Genomic DNA, 15907 nt, shown 5'->3' on the forward strand with positions numbered 1-15907 from the left:
CCAACTGCACCGTTTTTTTCCCATTCTAGGGAGAAAGTCAGGTTCTCTGTCCCCACAAGGTGAGGCCTCACTCCCTGCCCTTCCACCCCTGCAGACGGATCAACGTTGGTACCCGGTTCCAAGCAGAAATTCCCATGATGAGAGACCGGGCCCTGGCAGCTGCAGATCCCCATAAGGCTGACCTAGTGTGGCAGCCGTGGGAACATCTTGAGAGCAGCCGAGAGAAGCAAAGGCAAGGTAAGGAGAGATCTCCAGTGAGCGGGGCGTGGCAGGCTGGTGAGCAGATGGGCCGGCTGGGTCCTGCAAGGTTCAGCCCTGAGCATGACTTCCTGTTGTCCTTCCGGTGAATCCAGTGGATGACCTGCTGACAGCTGCCTGTTCAAGCATCTTCCCCGGTGCTGGCACCAACCAGGAACTGGCCCTGCACTATCTGCATGAATCCAGGGGGGACATCCTGGTAAGACAACCTTGTCAATTCAAGAGGTCCCTTAGGAAGGCAGGTGCTGATGTCTCCCTGTCTGCTGCCAGAACCAGGCCTGGTGGTATAAAATGTTTATTTATGTTTGCTCTTTTGCATACATCTTTGTGGGTGTGTGTTTCTTTTTTTCTCTCTTTTTTAACCCCCTCGAAATCGTGACCGTCTGCCTTGCCTTTGCCTCCTGAGCATGGGGATGACTTGGAATAGTGATTTGAGGCAGCCACAAGGGCTCTAACCAAAGAAGAGGCTATTGGGGTTTGGCCTAAGGAAACTCTTAAGTGTCAAACCCTGGCTGGTTTGAAAGGTCCTAGTGTGGAATCTAACCCCTGATTCTAGATCAGTAAGATCCCCAGACCCAGATAGGAGTGCCACCGAGGACATTCTCTGTCCATACTACTTGCTTTGGTCGTTGGCTCCCTTAAAGCATCCCTGCAATGGCCTTATGGCCTGAATCCTGAGCAGCCTGTCCTTCCATGCAGTTAAGCCAGGCAAGAGTAAGTGCTTACTCTACCCAGACACCTGAGGAGGCTCTCTGCCCAAGCCTGGGCTACTCCATCTTTCATTGTGGCTGTTGGCCAGCTTCCTCACTGTTCTCTTGTCCCCTCCAGGAAACGCTGAATAAGCTGCTACTGAAGAAGCCCCTGCGGCCCCACAATCACCCGCTGGCAACGTATCACTACACAGGTGGGCCTGACTGGGGTGGGCCTGTGGCCCAGAGCCTCAAGGGTCTCCAGCATGGATTGGGCCCCTGGACGGTGCTGAGTGACATCCTGGAATGAGGATTGGGACAGGGAGAGTCAGCCAACAGCCAAAGCACGGAAACTAGTAGCAAGGACGAGTAGCTCCCTTGGGGGCTTCCTGTGCCCTTGAGGGGAAGTCTAAAGTGGGTAGGCAAGCCAGGCAAAAAGAGAGAGAGAGAGAGAAAGACTAGGTCAGAGGTACAAAGGTCAGAAACCTAGGGAGTGCAGCCAAAGCTGATTTCTGGAGCTTTAGCCTTGCCTTGCTTGTGCTATTCTAGATGCGGTACTGTAGGAGGGATGTTCGTGCAGTCATGCAAACCCAGCAGCTACTGTTGTGAGCCTCAGTTAGCTCTACGTTTGCCTGTACCAGGCGGAGCTCCAAAAGGTTTTCCTGCCTTAAAGCACTTAGTCCTTCTCGGACCTGGAGAGACAGGTTGTCATGTTTATTCGGGGGCTGAAGTTTTAGGAAGCTGGGAGGCAGATGCGACGGCCTCACACCTTTCAGTGGGTCAGAGTCATCCTCAGAGTGCAGATGCTCAGGCTCCTGCCCGACTCACAGCCTGGCACCATCTTTGCCCTGCAGGCTCTGACCAGTGGAAGATGGCGGAGAGGAAGCTGTTCAACAAGGGCATTGCCATCTATAAGAAAGATTTCTTCCTGGTGCAGAAGCTGGTGAGCAGGGGCGAGGGAGGGGTCCTGTGGCCACTCACCAAGTGGTGCTTGCCCGGAGTGCCTGAGTTCAAGCCCCATCACTGAAGTTAGATTGCTGCCGCTAAGTAGCCTCAGAGACAGCTTTGTAAGCCACACGGCTTGCAGAGAGGATCTGCTGACTTCTGAGCTCTCCAGACAGAACAGTCCCTGTGTGGGACTATGTCGCCCAAACCAAGCCCAGTGGTCAAATAGTTCTAGGAAATGGGAGAGCCAGTGCTTGATTTGGCAACACATATACTAGAATTGGAACAAAATGGGAGAGCTAGATGTTAGAGTTAGGTCCCTCAGAGCTGGGCGTAGGGCTCCGCGCCTTTAATCCCAGCACCCCGGGGCAGAGGCAGGTGGATCTTTGTGAGTTCAAGGCCAGCCTGGTCTAAAAGCAAGTCCAGGACAGCCAAGGCTATTACACAGAGAAACCCTGTCTGGAAAAACCAACTCCCTACCCCCTGAAGAGAGGGGGTTGGGCAATGGAGATGATCTTGTGGTTCGTTCTAGCATCACATCACTTGCTCTTCACACATGAAAAAACAGAAATTAGGAAGGTGGAGTGACTTGCCTTAGGATGCACAGCCCTTTGGTGGCAGTTAGTAGCAAGGCTACTGGCCTTCTGTTTCCTCTTTGGGTTTTCCAAAGTTTTCTTTTTAATGGTTTTCCCAGAATCCTCCCGGACATGACACTGTAACATTTCTCTTCCTCGCCTGGCACTGCTCCCTGGAGAGGAGCGGAAATTGTTTCCCTGATGGATGAAGGGAGTTTGCACTGCTCTATTGGCTTTGGATGTGGAAGATGCCAGATATTATTTAGTTTGAAATTGTCAAATGGGCTGGAGAGAGGGCTTAGCAGTTGAGAGCATTGGCTGCTCTTCAAGAGACCCAGGTTCAATTCCTAGCACCCACGTGCAGCTTACAACAAGCTGCTACAGAGGAACTCACAGACATTCATGCAGGCAAAACACCTGTGCATGTGAAATAAAAATATATACAAATGTTTTAAAAATTCAAAGGTACAAAAAGTGTCGAAGGGTAATTCCACCGACACCCATTAATTAATACCTGGCTAAGATTTAACAGTTTTACCATTTATCCTGTTACACACCCATGAGATACACACAACTCCCTTCTTCCCTCCTGTTTCAGCTAATCACTGACAGTAAGCTGCAGCTGGGCCTGGAGGTGTAGGCCTGTAATCACAGCAGTTTGGGAGGGTGAGGCAGGAGGACTCAAGTTCAGAACCGGCCTGGTCTACTGAAGTGAGTTCAAGGCCAGCCTGGATGACTTAGACCCTGCCTCAAAATTAACGAAGAACAGGGGTAGTATTAGAAGTACTATTTAATGGAAGGGCATTTGCCCAGCATGTGCATGACCCTGTGTTCACTCCCTAGTACAGGGGTAGGGGATTATCTTGAAGTGTAACTCTCCTTAGCATTATCGAGCAGTTTCGGCTGCGGAGATGATCAAGCTTTCAAGCATCACATCGCTCATTGCTTACAGGTGCAGAGCAGAAATTAGGATGGTGGACCCCTTTCACCTGGGGACTCTGGGAGGAGGCTTGGGAACTTCTGCAAAGCTTATGAGGGATCAGAATGAGTTCAGTCGTACTGCTAGACTATAGATCCTGACCCAGGCAAGGCTCTGGGTCCCCCCTGGCCCTGCTGCCCTAGTGCTGCCTCTTGAATTGGGGCTCTCATAGGTCACAGCCCTATAATATGTGGTCCGTAGGCAAATCTCCCCGGAAGTTCTGGTCCTGGTGTTACTCGCTGACACGCTGCAGAAGCCTCCGTTATTGGGCAGCGGTTTGTCGCCGAGCAGACATTCAGAAATAGGGTTTGGGGTCTAGCTGTTTGGCCTAAGGCTAAAGGAGGCGGGTGGAGACAAGAAGGGTGAGCCGAGTCGGGCCCCCCCTGACCCTGTTTTGTCTTTTATTCAGATCCAGACCAAGACTGTGGCCCAGTGCGTGGAGTTCTACTACACCTATAAGAAACAGGTGAAAATTGGCCGCAATGGGACCCTCACCTTCGGCGATGTGGACATGAGCGATGAGAAGTCAGCCCAGGAGGAGGTGGAAGTGGACCTTAAGGTGAGCCCCTCGCCTGCCCCTGCCGCCTCACGCTCGGTTGCACCTGGGGCCAGACCTCACCGGAAGCTTCAGGACAGAGGCTAGAGAGGAGAGCAGGGACCCGTGACCCAGGCCCTGAACTTTGAGTTCTCCCTTATCGACTACAGCTTCGCCCTGCTGCGTCCTCGGAGCAGGCCGCCAATGCCGCTTCTGAGCTCCAGCCCTTCTCGCACCGCCTTCAGGGTTTCTGCTTTGTCCGTGCCTCAACACATGCCACTCGTACTATTCCTGTTATGTCCTGCACAACTTTCATTATTGATTTTCCTTCATTTTTGTTTTCTCAAAAGGAAAGCTTTATATTATAATCATACATAGAAAACCAGGATTTCTTCCCATAAATAGAAGGTACCGGGAAAAATAAGTACACATGAAAACCAAACACTGTTACTAAAAGCCAGCTACATGCTGCGGTTGCCTGCCAGGACTCTGAGACACGGCTGCCTTTTCACTTAAACAGATTATCAGGTCTAGGAAAGCAGAAGAGGCACATTAGCACCAACCCCAACTTCACCCTTGAAAGATGCTGCGCTTTAATTCTGTGCCCATGAATCCTCTTGACATTGTCTCTAGGTTACAAGTCTATACTTGGTGGCATGCTAACTTTAAGACCAGGGAGTAGTTGGGTCCCCAGATTGCAGGTGGGGAGTAGAGATAGAGACAGTGTTACAGATAGTTAGGTTGGAGTTCCGAGCTCCTGCTTTACACGAGGTCACCCTGCCCAAAGGGCGCCCAGAAGATTCTGGGCATCTGTCCAGGAGGCCAGGTGGTTTGTGGGTCCTGGCTTGCTTCCTCCATAGCAGTCCAGTCCCACTGTGAGGGCACCCCGGGTCAAAACTATCCTGTTTCTGGGGCCAACTGGCCATGGGAGGGCTGTGACTTAGGATGGAGGCTGCCCTGGGCCAAGATGGGGCTGCAGGACCAGCAGGTGCTCCGGAGCCTGGGCCGGACCATAGCCTGCACTCTGGAATGACTGAGGGCGTTCTTGCCCCATAGACTTCTCAGAAGTTCCCCAGGGTGCCTCCTCCCCGAAGAGAGTCCCCAAGTGAAAAGAGGCTGGAGCCCAAGAGGGAAGTGAAAGAGCCCAGGAAGGAGGGGGAGGAGGAGGTGCCAGAAGCCCGGGAGAAGGGAGAGCAGGAAGAGGGCCAGGAACGCAGCCGGCGGGCCGCTGCTGTCAAAGCTACGCAGACACTACAGGCCAATGAGGCGGTAAGTGACCCCCACCTTCCCTCCCTGAGCCAGGCCTGGGGGGTGTGGATGGGGGGACAGCGAGACCATGGTGATCCCGGCGGTTGTAGCTCAGGAAGTGGACCAGGAATCTCATGTCGTCATTTGGGCCTCAACCCTCTGTGTTAAGAGCCACTATAAATCTCCTTGTATAGCTGAGCAAACTGAGGTTGAAGATGATGGAGACAGCATGATCCAGTCTGCAATTTCTTTTTCTATTATAAATATACAATATATAAGATACATGAATGTTATACACACACACACACACATATATACATATATACACACACGTACACGCGCACTGTAGAAGCGTTCCTGTGTCTGAGGTGCAGAGGTAGACAGTCTTGTGAAAACCCAGTGGATGTGTACAACTTGGAGGAAGCGTTCATAAGCTGGAGCTCAGTCATGACTGCCCTAGAGCATTGCCTGACATGACTGAAGAGCTGAGCCTAGGAGAAAACCAGTAATGGCCCTTCATGCTCTTGGCTGAGTGCCTTGTGTCCATTACCTCACCAGTTTCTCATAGGAACCACACGAAGTGCTAGCTGGTACTCAGAAGAGGGGGGAGGTCAGGTCCAGGGATGCCATTTGTCTTGCCCGAAGGTACACCCCAGGGCTTTGGGCTCTGTCCCGTCACAGGCTAAGCAAGGCCTTTCATCGAGACTCCCCTGTCAGGAGAGTCCTCCCAGGAAGCCAGAGAGATGGCAGTTTATGTACATGCTTCTCTGTGGAACACCTGTCAGCAGACACAGCTGCTGACTTCCTCTGAGCTAGCCTGCGCTCCTGTCAGGAGCCGTGTGGTGGCCGTGCTAGCGCTTGTCTAGTTCTGCCATCTTTGTGAACCCTCCGAGGGGTGACCCAGGCCACGTTTATCACTTCTGAGGGCCAGCTGGGGTTGCTGGCCTGAGGCCAAAGAAGTCACCTCTTTGGGGTGTACCCTGTGGGGCCTCTGCTCTCGGCTGACACCCATTCTCCCCCCCCACACACACACAGTCTGGCATTCCCTCGGCAAGTGACCCGTCACGACTGTCCCTTTCATTACACTGAGGACCTGCCTCTCTACCACCTGGCACATCATGTGAACACATGCCTTTCTGGCCTGGAGACATGATTGGACTAAATGTCAGCAAACATGAGCACAGAGTCAATAAATAGTGATATAACTACCAGCATGTGGCACAGAATGACTGTGCCAGCCACTCTGAGAGAGCTAGAGCCAGCCCAAGCTGTAGTGACCCCCCTGGAGGTCGCCAAGGGGTCTGGTTACTGGAAGGCCTGGGGGGGGGGGTATCTGTATGGACTTTTTTAGGGCCTCTCTGTTGCCCGGGATAGCAGAATTCCGGATCCACACCTGCCTCTTAAACACGCCCTCCTTGTTGCTTGTCTCCAGGCCAATGACGTCCTCATTCTCCGGAGCCACGAACCCAACGCCCCAGGGTCTGCAGGCGCTCAGACCTCAGACAAGCTGAGGGAGGGGCCGGGGAAGTCACGGAGGGCGCTGCCCTTCACCGAGAAGAAGAAAAAAGCCGAGGCCTTCAATAAGACGCAAAACCAGGAGAACACCTTCCCTTGCAAAAAGTGCGGCAGGTGAGGAGTCCCCCAAGCTGGGGTCCCGGAGCTGCGGGGGCGGGGCGCCGGGATCTGAATTTTTTGGATTGGCTCGCTGGTTTCCAGGGCAGTGACGTCACCACCGAGCGGGATGGTTGGAAAAGGGGCGGGAGGGGCGGAGTGGCACCGTCCCAAGTGGGAGCGGTGAGGACTGGCGGGGCTGGGTGGGGAGGACTGCGGTTTGAGGGAGTGGAGTGAAGGGTGGCACCGCCCGGCCCCGGGGTGGTGGCCCCTCACCCTGCCCCCCTCCTGCCCCGCGCCAGGGTGTTTTACAAGGTGAAGAGCCGCAGCGCTCACATGAAGAGCCACTCGGAGCAGGAGAAGAAGGCGGCGGCCCTGAGGCTGAAGGAGAAGGAGGAGGCCGCCGCGGCCGCGGCTCACCAGCAGGCGCTGAGGGAAGAGAGCGGCGAAGGCGAGAAGGGCTGAGCCCTCCCCACCCCGCACCCCGGATCCTCAAGAGGCAGCCAGGAGAGGGTCACGCGGAACTTGCCCTGCAAAACAAACCCGCCGATGAAAAATAAACAGGCCCTTTTATTGACAAAGGCCAAGGACAGTGTTAAGGGCTGCAGGACCCAGTTCTCTCTCTCGGTATCTGGTCTGTCCCCCGAGTTCTGCTTTCCTGGAGCCTTGAGAGAGCCCCTTCCGGAGGGGCCGGAAGGGCTCTGCAGCTGCCTCTCTGATCTCTGCTGTCGCCAGTCAGTTTTGCATCTCTGCCTCTTTCATCCCAGGTCCCTAGGGAGCCACCATGGCAAGCCAAGCACAAGCTCACCCCGTGGCAGCGTTATTTCTCCTTCCCCAGAGGACCTGGACGGCTGTGCAAACCTCGCCCTAAGCGCCCCCTTCAGCCACCCCCAAAAGGGACTCCTTAGAGAATGGTGGCCTTAACAGCTGTGTTGTCCCTGCGCAAGTGTGCCCAGGCCTGGAGCTGCTCCGATGGTCCCGTCTTAAGGTCACCACTTCCTCAGGAGTATCCCCAAGGGCAGTTTCAACCCGTTTGCTGCTTGTTAACAGCCCGACTTGGGCTGGGAAAGTCTTCTCAAACGTTTGAGGAAGGACCTGGTATTCATGCCTCTGCTCTCAGCCTGCTGTAGGGAAGGGAAGTGTACAGAGGCTGGAAGATGCTGAGCTAGGCCTGAGGGATCTTTCCACAGGCCTGATGACCCTCCCTGCTACCTACCATCTTGTACCTTTGGGTCCTGGAGGCTGCTAAGGGAGCCTCAAGCAGGTCCTGGAAAGGCCTGGCCTGCTCTTCGGTGCCAGCTCCCTTCTCACCTGGCCTGCTCACGGTAGCCGCCACCTAACCCCAGTACACCTCACTTAATATCGATATTCACCGCCCCCCCCCCCCATACTGCATGCTGGAGATTTCTGGATCCTTCCCTGGGAGGGGGATGTCTCCTAACTAGTTTAGACAGGAGCCTTCATTCCTTGACTCGTGTCATTTGGGAACTATTTATTTATTGCTAATATTTAATTTTTAACATCCTCAGGGACCAGGGGCCTCTTGCTTTGCAGAGGTCCAAGTGCATTTATCCCAAAATAAGGCACCTTCTTGGCATCCCCAGCCCGTCCCCCAATTCCAAGGCCCTCGGGTCCCTTACCTTATTGCTCTTGCCAGTAGGTATGATGGTAGCACTGAACTGGCTGGGAAGGCGGGAGTTACCAGTCACAGGAAACTAACAGATGTGGGTGAGATCAAAGGCAGTTCTCTGTCCTGCCCTTTCTGTACTTTGAAAATGCTTGAGGGAGTTGGGAGGAAGCCAGAATTCTAGTTTTGTTTTATCAGCCTGGATTCTGGCTTGAAAAAAAAAAAAAAAAAACAACCACCACCACCAACATATTTGGCATGAAATTACCAAAAGGGTCAGAATGTTCTAGAGGCCCCTTTGCTTTCCATTTCCATAGGGGGCCTAGGTATTTTTCTGATACCATTACTTCAGTTGTACAGAAGAAAGTCTGGATGTGTGTCTGACCCTGTCAGTGTTAGTAAAGAGGTGAAAAGGATTTGTTCACTATTCTTAGGAAATACCTACAGCCCTGTTGGAAACTGGAAAGAGAAGTGGAGTTTCGTTTTTAAGCTATGCACTGTTGGGTATTTTTTACATTCACTTACACATTGATATGGTTCTATGAGAGCTGCCTGTGCAAGTAACAGAAACGCCCCCCTAGATCCCTGCACAGTTACCTAAACCTTCAGTTTCCCTGTTTGTTTCTTTCATAGGCTTCTACAAACTCGAAGTCCGAGGTTGCAAAAATTCGGTACCCTCTAGAAGCAGGAGGGCAACACAACTTAGGTTCTCCTCTAAGTCGCTTGTATAACGAGTGCCTTCACAGCTTAGCCCCAAAGTGCTACTTACTTTTCTCCAAGGTTTTTCTCTGTTTCGTTTTTCCTACTGAAATCATATTTGGCTCAGGCGCCTTGGTGGACATGTGATATCAGACACCTTCAGCCTCATGAGACTTCTCTTCAGTGGTACCAGCTGATTTTTTGGAAATCTTAATGAAAAAAAAAAAAGTGATTCTACTTTTCTAAGTTTACAGAGACCAGACCAGGTGAATATAAACCAGAAAAAAAGTCAAGATGGTACCTTCAGGTAGTGATCCCACCAGATACCAGATGCTTTTAGAGGGGCCACGCCCCAGGGTGCAGTGTGAAGGCTGAAATATTTTGAGGCAGATCCTCTTGCGGCAAGTAGCCACAGAGGCTGGCGCAGGCACATCTTTATTGGTGCTTTCTCATGAACACATTTTGGGCTTTTTTTTTTTTTCCTTCCTTCCTATTGAGAGCCTTTTGCTTTAAGAATAACAAGTTCAGCTTTACAATAGCCTCCCTCTACCGTGTCATCCCGCCTGTCTCCCAGCCTCCCCCTACATTCAGAGGGCATGAAACTGACATTAGTGCCTGTGTTGGAGCATTTCTGAGGTCTCTTGCCCATCTAAGGAGGCAGTGCCCTTACTGCTGCCCTCCACGCCTTCAGCAGCCCCTTCACAGCTAAGGTTACACGCCCACCCTTACGCCACCCCACCTCCACCCCTGGCACAGAGGCCCCTGTGCTGCTCACGTCTAAAGGGATTGCCTATATTTAACTGCCTCAGTCGCCTAACCTCTTTCTTCTCTTGTGCCAGATGTTAAAGACTAAGGAGGACCACAACACATCCTCAAGCCTCAGCTGTGTAAATGTTTTTATTGGGGCTCACTTTTCTGGGTAGTTATTTATTACTCGACTGGCATAGCCTAACCCCTTAGGTTTTTACAGGAAGTATGCATATTTTTATAAAACAGTTGTGTCTAACCCACATTTGGCTGTGTTTGTTGCCTCAAAAAAAGTTTTGCAGCTGTTAGAACTTTTCCTCATTTGTCTCTTACGTTGAAAGCCTTGTGGAAGAGGACAGAGCACAGGGACAGCCTTGACAGTCTGTGATTATTGTACAGATATTTTATTAGCATAAAAATTAGTATATTCCTTTTATTTTGAAACAAAATGATCAGACACTGCCTTTCACGTGTTTGTTGCCTGTGGCACTCTTTTTAAAAAAGACTGTTACATATTAAAAAATAGTGTACATATATATATAAATATTACCTCTTTGCTGTACAGTTGTGATAGACAAGACTGAAAATTTTATTTTTTGTGTGCTTTTTATAAAGAAATTAATACACTAAAGAGAATCTTGCTGATGTGATTGTAATGTACCAATGTAACTTATTTACTTTTGAATGTTCTGTATCTTAAGACCTTTTATTAAATAAGGTTTTAAAAAAAATTAATGTTTGAATGCCACATTCTTATAGGGGCGTTTTTATCAGCTGGGACTGATAGGCCTTGCTTTGCTCGAAGGGAACTTGGGAACTTCCCCCACATTTCGGAGCCGAACGCATTTCTCTTTTGTTACCCTATATATTCACTAAGGGGAACATTTCTCCAAGAAGGGGAAATGTTTGCAGTTTGCCTGGCTTCAAAGATGAGTTTTGTTGTTAACGTACATACGTGCGTACATGTAAATGTTTTTACATAAAATATACATGTTTTATGTACATTTATAAAATTTAGACAGGACAGCCCAGTCTCCCGCAAGAACCTGTAGATGGCATTCTCGCTTCTCTTTCATGGGGAGGAGCAGAGCAGCTGCAGAACGCGATCAGGTGGTAGAGGGAAGTTAGAGCGCTGGGTGTTTTCTAGCATAGAGTGAATGCATAGAATGGATGAGTAACATGAGACAGGTCATAGTAGATGAATATCGATAAGGCCAACTTAAATATATAACAAAATTAGATTTTAAAAAAAATGATGCTTAGCAATATTGATAAGAAAAGAGTCTGGGAAATACGAGGGGCGGGGGAAGAGGGGAGAAATGCGCCAGCATAGAATAGACTCCTCAAACGCCTCCTCGGCACCATAGCAACCGCCAGATTTGCTGGAGCCCGCCCATCTCCGTCGTCATGGACACGGTTGCCACGGCGACCCTGGGGAGGCTCGGGGACCGGTTCCGCCTTCCACCGCGGCGGCCATTGCGGGAGCGCGTGGTCGCCGGCGCTGGGCATTGCTCCTCCCGGGCCTCCCCGCGGCCTCGGTCCCCGGTGCTCGCCGGCTGGCACGGCTCCCGTCGCGGGACCTGGTAGGCGCCGCCGCGCCCCGCTCCTGCCAAGGCCGCGCCCGGGCCCGGGGACGGCAGGAGGAGCTGCCCCGCCCCGCGCCGCACCCGGCCGGCTCCCACCCAGCGCCCGCCGCCCCACGCCCACCTGGCCTTCGCCCTGCGCGCGCTGACGCCACGCACCGCGGCAGCCAGCCCACCCCGGCCCCGACCCCAGGCGAGGACGTTCGAGGATAGGCGGAGAGACCCGCGGTTCCCAGCGCTGATTCCGGAGGGGGCGAGCCGGGACACCGCGGGGTCGCTCGGTGACCGTGGTTGCCTGAAGCTTGTCGCCCCCTGGCCTAGCGGGGGTAGGTGAGCATGTCGTATTGTCCTGGGTCCTGTGGCGCCGTGGGCCGGCCCAAGCGGTGTTCGTAGAACTGGCACCCTCACTGATAGTTGGGCGAGATGGCTATGACCCTGTTGGAAGACTGGTGCAGGGGCATGGACGTGAACTCTCAGAGGGCTCTGTTGGTCTGGGGCATCCCCGTGAACTGTGATGAGGCTGAGATCGAAGAGACTCTCCAAGCCGCCATGCCCCAGGTGCCCTACCGAGTACTGGGGAGGATGTTTTGGAGGGAAGAAAACGCGAAAGCTGCCTTGTTAGAGCTCACTGGGGAGGTGGAGTACTCCCTGATCCCCAGGGAGATGCCAGGCAAAGGAGGGCTCTGGAAAGTGGTGTTCAAACCCCCCACTTCCGACGCGGAGTTTTTGGAAAGGCTGAACCTCTTTCTAGCTAGGGAAGGGTGGAGCGTGCAAGATGTTGGTCGCGTGCTTGGGTTTCAGAACCCTGCTCCAGCTCCAGGCCCGGAGATGCCGGCAGAGATACTCAAGTGTATTTTGGATAACGTTATTCAGCCTCTGGTCGAGTCCATATGGTATAAGAAGCTGACGCTGTTCTCTGGGAGGGACATTCCCGGGCCCGGCGAGGAGACCTTTGATTCCTGGCTGGAGCACTCGAATGAGATCATAGAGGAATGGCAGGTGGCTGACACAGAGAAGAGACGGCGGTTGATGGAGAGTCTGAGGGGCCCCGCGGCTGACGTCGTGCGCATCCTCAAGACCAGCAACCCAGCCATAACCACCGCAGAATGCCTGAAGGCTCTGGAGCAGGTGTTTGGGAGCGTGGAGAGCTCTCGAGCCGCCCAGGTCAGATTTCTGAACACTTACCAGAACCCTGGAGAAAAGTTATCTTCTTACGTCATTCGCCTGGAGCCCCTGCTGCAGAAGGTAGTGGAGAAGGGGGCCATTGATAAAGATAACGTGAACCAGGCTCGCCTGGAGCAGGTCATCGCCGGGGCCAACCACAGCGGGGCCATCCGGAGGCAGTTGTGGCTGACCGGGGCTGCCGAAAGACCTGCACCCAACCTCTTCCAGTTGCTGGTGCAGATTCGAGAAGAGGAAGCCAAAGAGGAGGAGGAGGAAGCCGAGGCTGCCCTCTTGCAGCTAGGCCTGGAGGGCCACTTCTGAGTCCCTGCAGAGGCCGGGCTGCTTCTGTTAGCCCTGTGCAGCTTTGCGAGCCTGCCTGGCTCAGTAAACACCGAGCCTCCTGGTTTGCTTTGGTTTGGTTTTGTGTTCTGACGGATGGGATACAGGGGTCAGGCCTGCATATTCCCGCAGCATCCACGGAACTGTGTGATTGGCACGAGCTGCAACAGTAGAGGTGGGTCATTCTGCCGAAAATGAATGCCCGAGGGCAGCCGTCCTGGTGGCATTTTGACAGCTGTGAGAACCGTGAAGTCGTGACACTTCCTATCAAGATGACCGTGAGGCTGTGAGTTCAGATGCTAAGCGCAGGCCTGGCCCGCGGCACCAACCCTTGTGTTTGTTCCTAACTTTGTGGATAGTTTCACGGTAAATTGTTCCTAATTTATATCAGTGGAAAGAACGTGGTTCTATTAGGTGATATTGCTTATCTTGAAAATGCAGAGTTCTAGTTTCTCATGGCTGACACTGGAATCTGTTTACCTGAAAAGTATCCTGGGACTAAGAGTGACTTGTTAGAAAAAAAAAAAAAAAGTGCTTTTATAGGGCTGTACAATCGATTCTTCATGGCATAAGATACAGATATAAATCACCGGGGAAGTTGCCATGAACAAGCTGCACTTCTCTCTCTTCAAATATTTGTCATATAATTATTGGTCATGTTGATGCTACGTGTTCTAAATTTGAAGTTACCAAGTAGATGTATACAAATAAAAATTTGAAAAGCCTTTTTGTTTTTTTCTGAGATGTATAAAAAATTTCAGTGTAATTCAGCTCTGTGTATTTTTCTCTTACAAGGATTTTTGCTCATGTCCAAAAAAAAAAAAAGTTTTTAACCTCCTTGCTATGAGCTTAAATCCCAATATCGCCTACATACACATCTTGTTGGGCGCGTTCCTTGGTGATTTTGTTTCTTTGTCACAGTCCCACTCTGAGAGGCTGGCCTGAAATTCACTCTGTAGCTCAGGCTGGCCTCAAACTTGTAGCAATCCTCCTGCCCCCAGCCTCTACAGAGCAGGGTTACAGGTATGAGCCACGACCCCCAGCTATTTCTTTTAGGTACAGGCTCCCTAGAGAGCACAGGCTAGTCTTGAACTTGTGATCTTCCACCTCTTTCTCCAGGGTGCTGCCACATCCGGCTTTCACAATACCTCTTAGCGGGTTCGGTTTTCACATGGCTTCTTCGAGGCAAGTGACAATAGTTGATGTGTGTTTCTGTGACATTTGACAGAAATTTGAGATGCGGCTTAGGCTATCTGGCAACCGTTTTCTTTTAAAGTCACTGTGTGACTAACACCTTGTTTCAGTGGCGAAACAGTGGTCAGGTCACATGTGTGCAAGGTGTTTGTTTCCCAGCGGCCATTTTACACCAAGATGGCCCTAGAGATTCTGTGGCTGCAGATGCCTTCTCTGAGTTTCCGGGTAAATGTGGAAGGGCCATGCAGTGTTCTTAGGGGTGTGATCAGAGCTGCTGTAATGTAAGCCACATGCCTGTCGATCCCCCAGCTTCTGCTCTGTGGAGGCACCAGTGGACCAACAGCTCAGGGGCAGAGACTGGGGTGACGGGATCGGGAGCTGTTTAATTGTGACTATTAACTTGTGAATGTCAACACTGGTATGTGTTTTTCCAGACTTCTCTTTAAAATGTCGGTGTGCATGTCATGGAATGCATGTGGAGATCAGAGGACAGCTCGCAGGGATCCACTTTCTCCTCCTACCTCGTGGGTCCCTCAGTGTAAGATTCTATTTCTTACACTTTTATACATGCACACACTTCACTACCACGTGCCAAACAATCACGCTCCCAACTCATACACCCAGATGTTCGTTCTAAAAAACAAGCATGATTCGGCATGTTTCCTGCTGTCGGTAGCCTTGGCTTCATATAGGAACATAGTACTATTTTTTTGAGTGTGGGCAAGTACATGAGGACAGGACAACTTGTAGGCGTCAGCTCTCTCTTTTCACCAGGCAGGTTTGGGGACCACGCTCAGGCTGGCAGCCTTGATGGTAAATGCCTTTTTACCTGCTGTGTCGTCTCAGCTGCCTGCATTGTCCTGCCAACACAACCTCACCTCAGTGCTTGCTAGGCTGCTTTCTTCAGTAGCAAGGAGAGAATCGAAGATCACGTGCTTGCTGGTCAGGCACTCTGCCGTCGTGCCATAGGCCCGTCGACCGATTTTGTTTGTGTTTTAAAAGCCTCACATTGCACAGAGGGAGCTACGGATGGGAGGCTAGCTCTGAACTTACAACCTCCTGCCTCGTCCTACTTGGTGCTGGTGTACTATAGGCGTGTGCCAACATGCTTAGCTTATAGAAAGCTGAAGAATGGATGCATCCTAGGAGGGAAGGTACTTCTACTATTCGGATGTAACAGCGGCGCACGCCGGCATGCACAGACGTCCATCTGCAACGTGGTGCATAAAGCTTTATCAGGATCCTCAGTGCTCACTCCCCTTTCCCAGTCTTCTTGAGCCGAGTTTCCTCTGTAGCGGAGGCTATCTATCCTTACAGTTGCCTAGCCTCCTGCCTCAGTCTGCCGGGATGCTGACAGACACACATCCAGTAAATTAAAAGTAACTATGATTTGATTTGAGGTTTTCTCGCTGTGAGCTCAGGAATCTTAAGATACTGTGTTTTTAGAAAGGCATATTCACAGAACTGTGGGAGAGTAGAAAGGGCACAGCAGTTCTATTCTGTAACAAAATTGTTTTGGCTGACAGTACAGACAACGCTGGCAAAGGGTCTGGTGCTCCCGACCCTCTGGGTTAGCCTGCTTCTCAGGCGTCTTTTGGCTAGGCTTACTGGGGTAATCCGGTGCAGGAGCAGCTTGCCGACCACGGAAACACTCTTTCCAGTGGACACGCAATGGTGGGCGAGGTACAGCCAGGTGTTGTGGCACGTGCCTTTA

At 51.7% G+C, this 15907-nt stretch overlaps 2 protein-coding genes across 2 annotated transcripts in view; both read left to right on the plus strand.

Moving 5' to 3' along the window:
* Mideas (mitotic deacetylase associated SANT domain protein) overlaps positions 1–8702 on the plus strand; it is a 41170-nt gene extending 32468 nt beyond the window's left edge. The window contains 8 exon segments of the mRNA XM_055592947.1: positions 95–237; positions 354–457; positions 1087–1162; positions 1802–1890; positions 3856–4005; positions 5038–5250; positions 6662–6858; positions 7143–8702. Coding sequence (XP_055448922.1) covers positions 95–237; positions 354–457; positions 1087–1162; positions 1802–1890; positions 3856–4005; positions 5038–5250; positions 6662–6858; positions 7143–7305 — 1135 coding nt within the window. The 3' untranslated portion in view covers positions 7306–8702.
* A 2942-nt stretch (positions 8703–11644) lies between these two features.
* Pnma1 (PNMA family member 1) lies at positions 11645–13752 on the plus strand. Its single transcript, XM_055592973.1, has one exon. The coding sequence runs from the start codon at positions 11920–11922 to the stop codon at positions 12979–12981; it is 1062 nt and encodes a 353-aa protein (XP_055448948.1). The 5' UTR covers positions 11645–11919; the 3' UTR covers positions 12982–13752.
* The last annotated feature ends 2155 nt before the right edge of the window (positions 13753–15907 follow it).

Source organism: Psammomys obesus, unplaced genomic scaffold (assembly GCF_907164565.1).
Source record: "Psammomys obesus unplaced genomic scaffold, mPsaObe1.curated_primary_1811, whole genome shotgun sequence".
Lineage (NCBI taxonomy): Eukaryota > Metazoa > Chordata > Mammalia > Rodentia > Muridae > Psammomys > Psammomys obesus.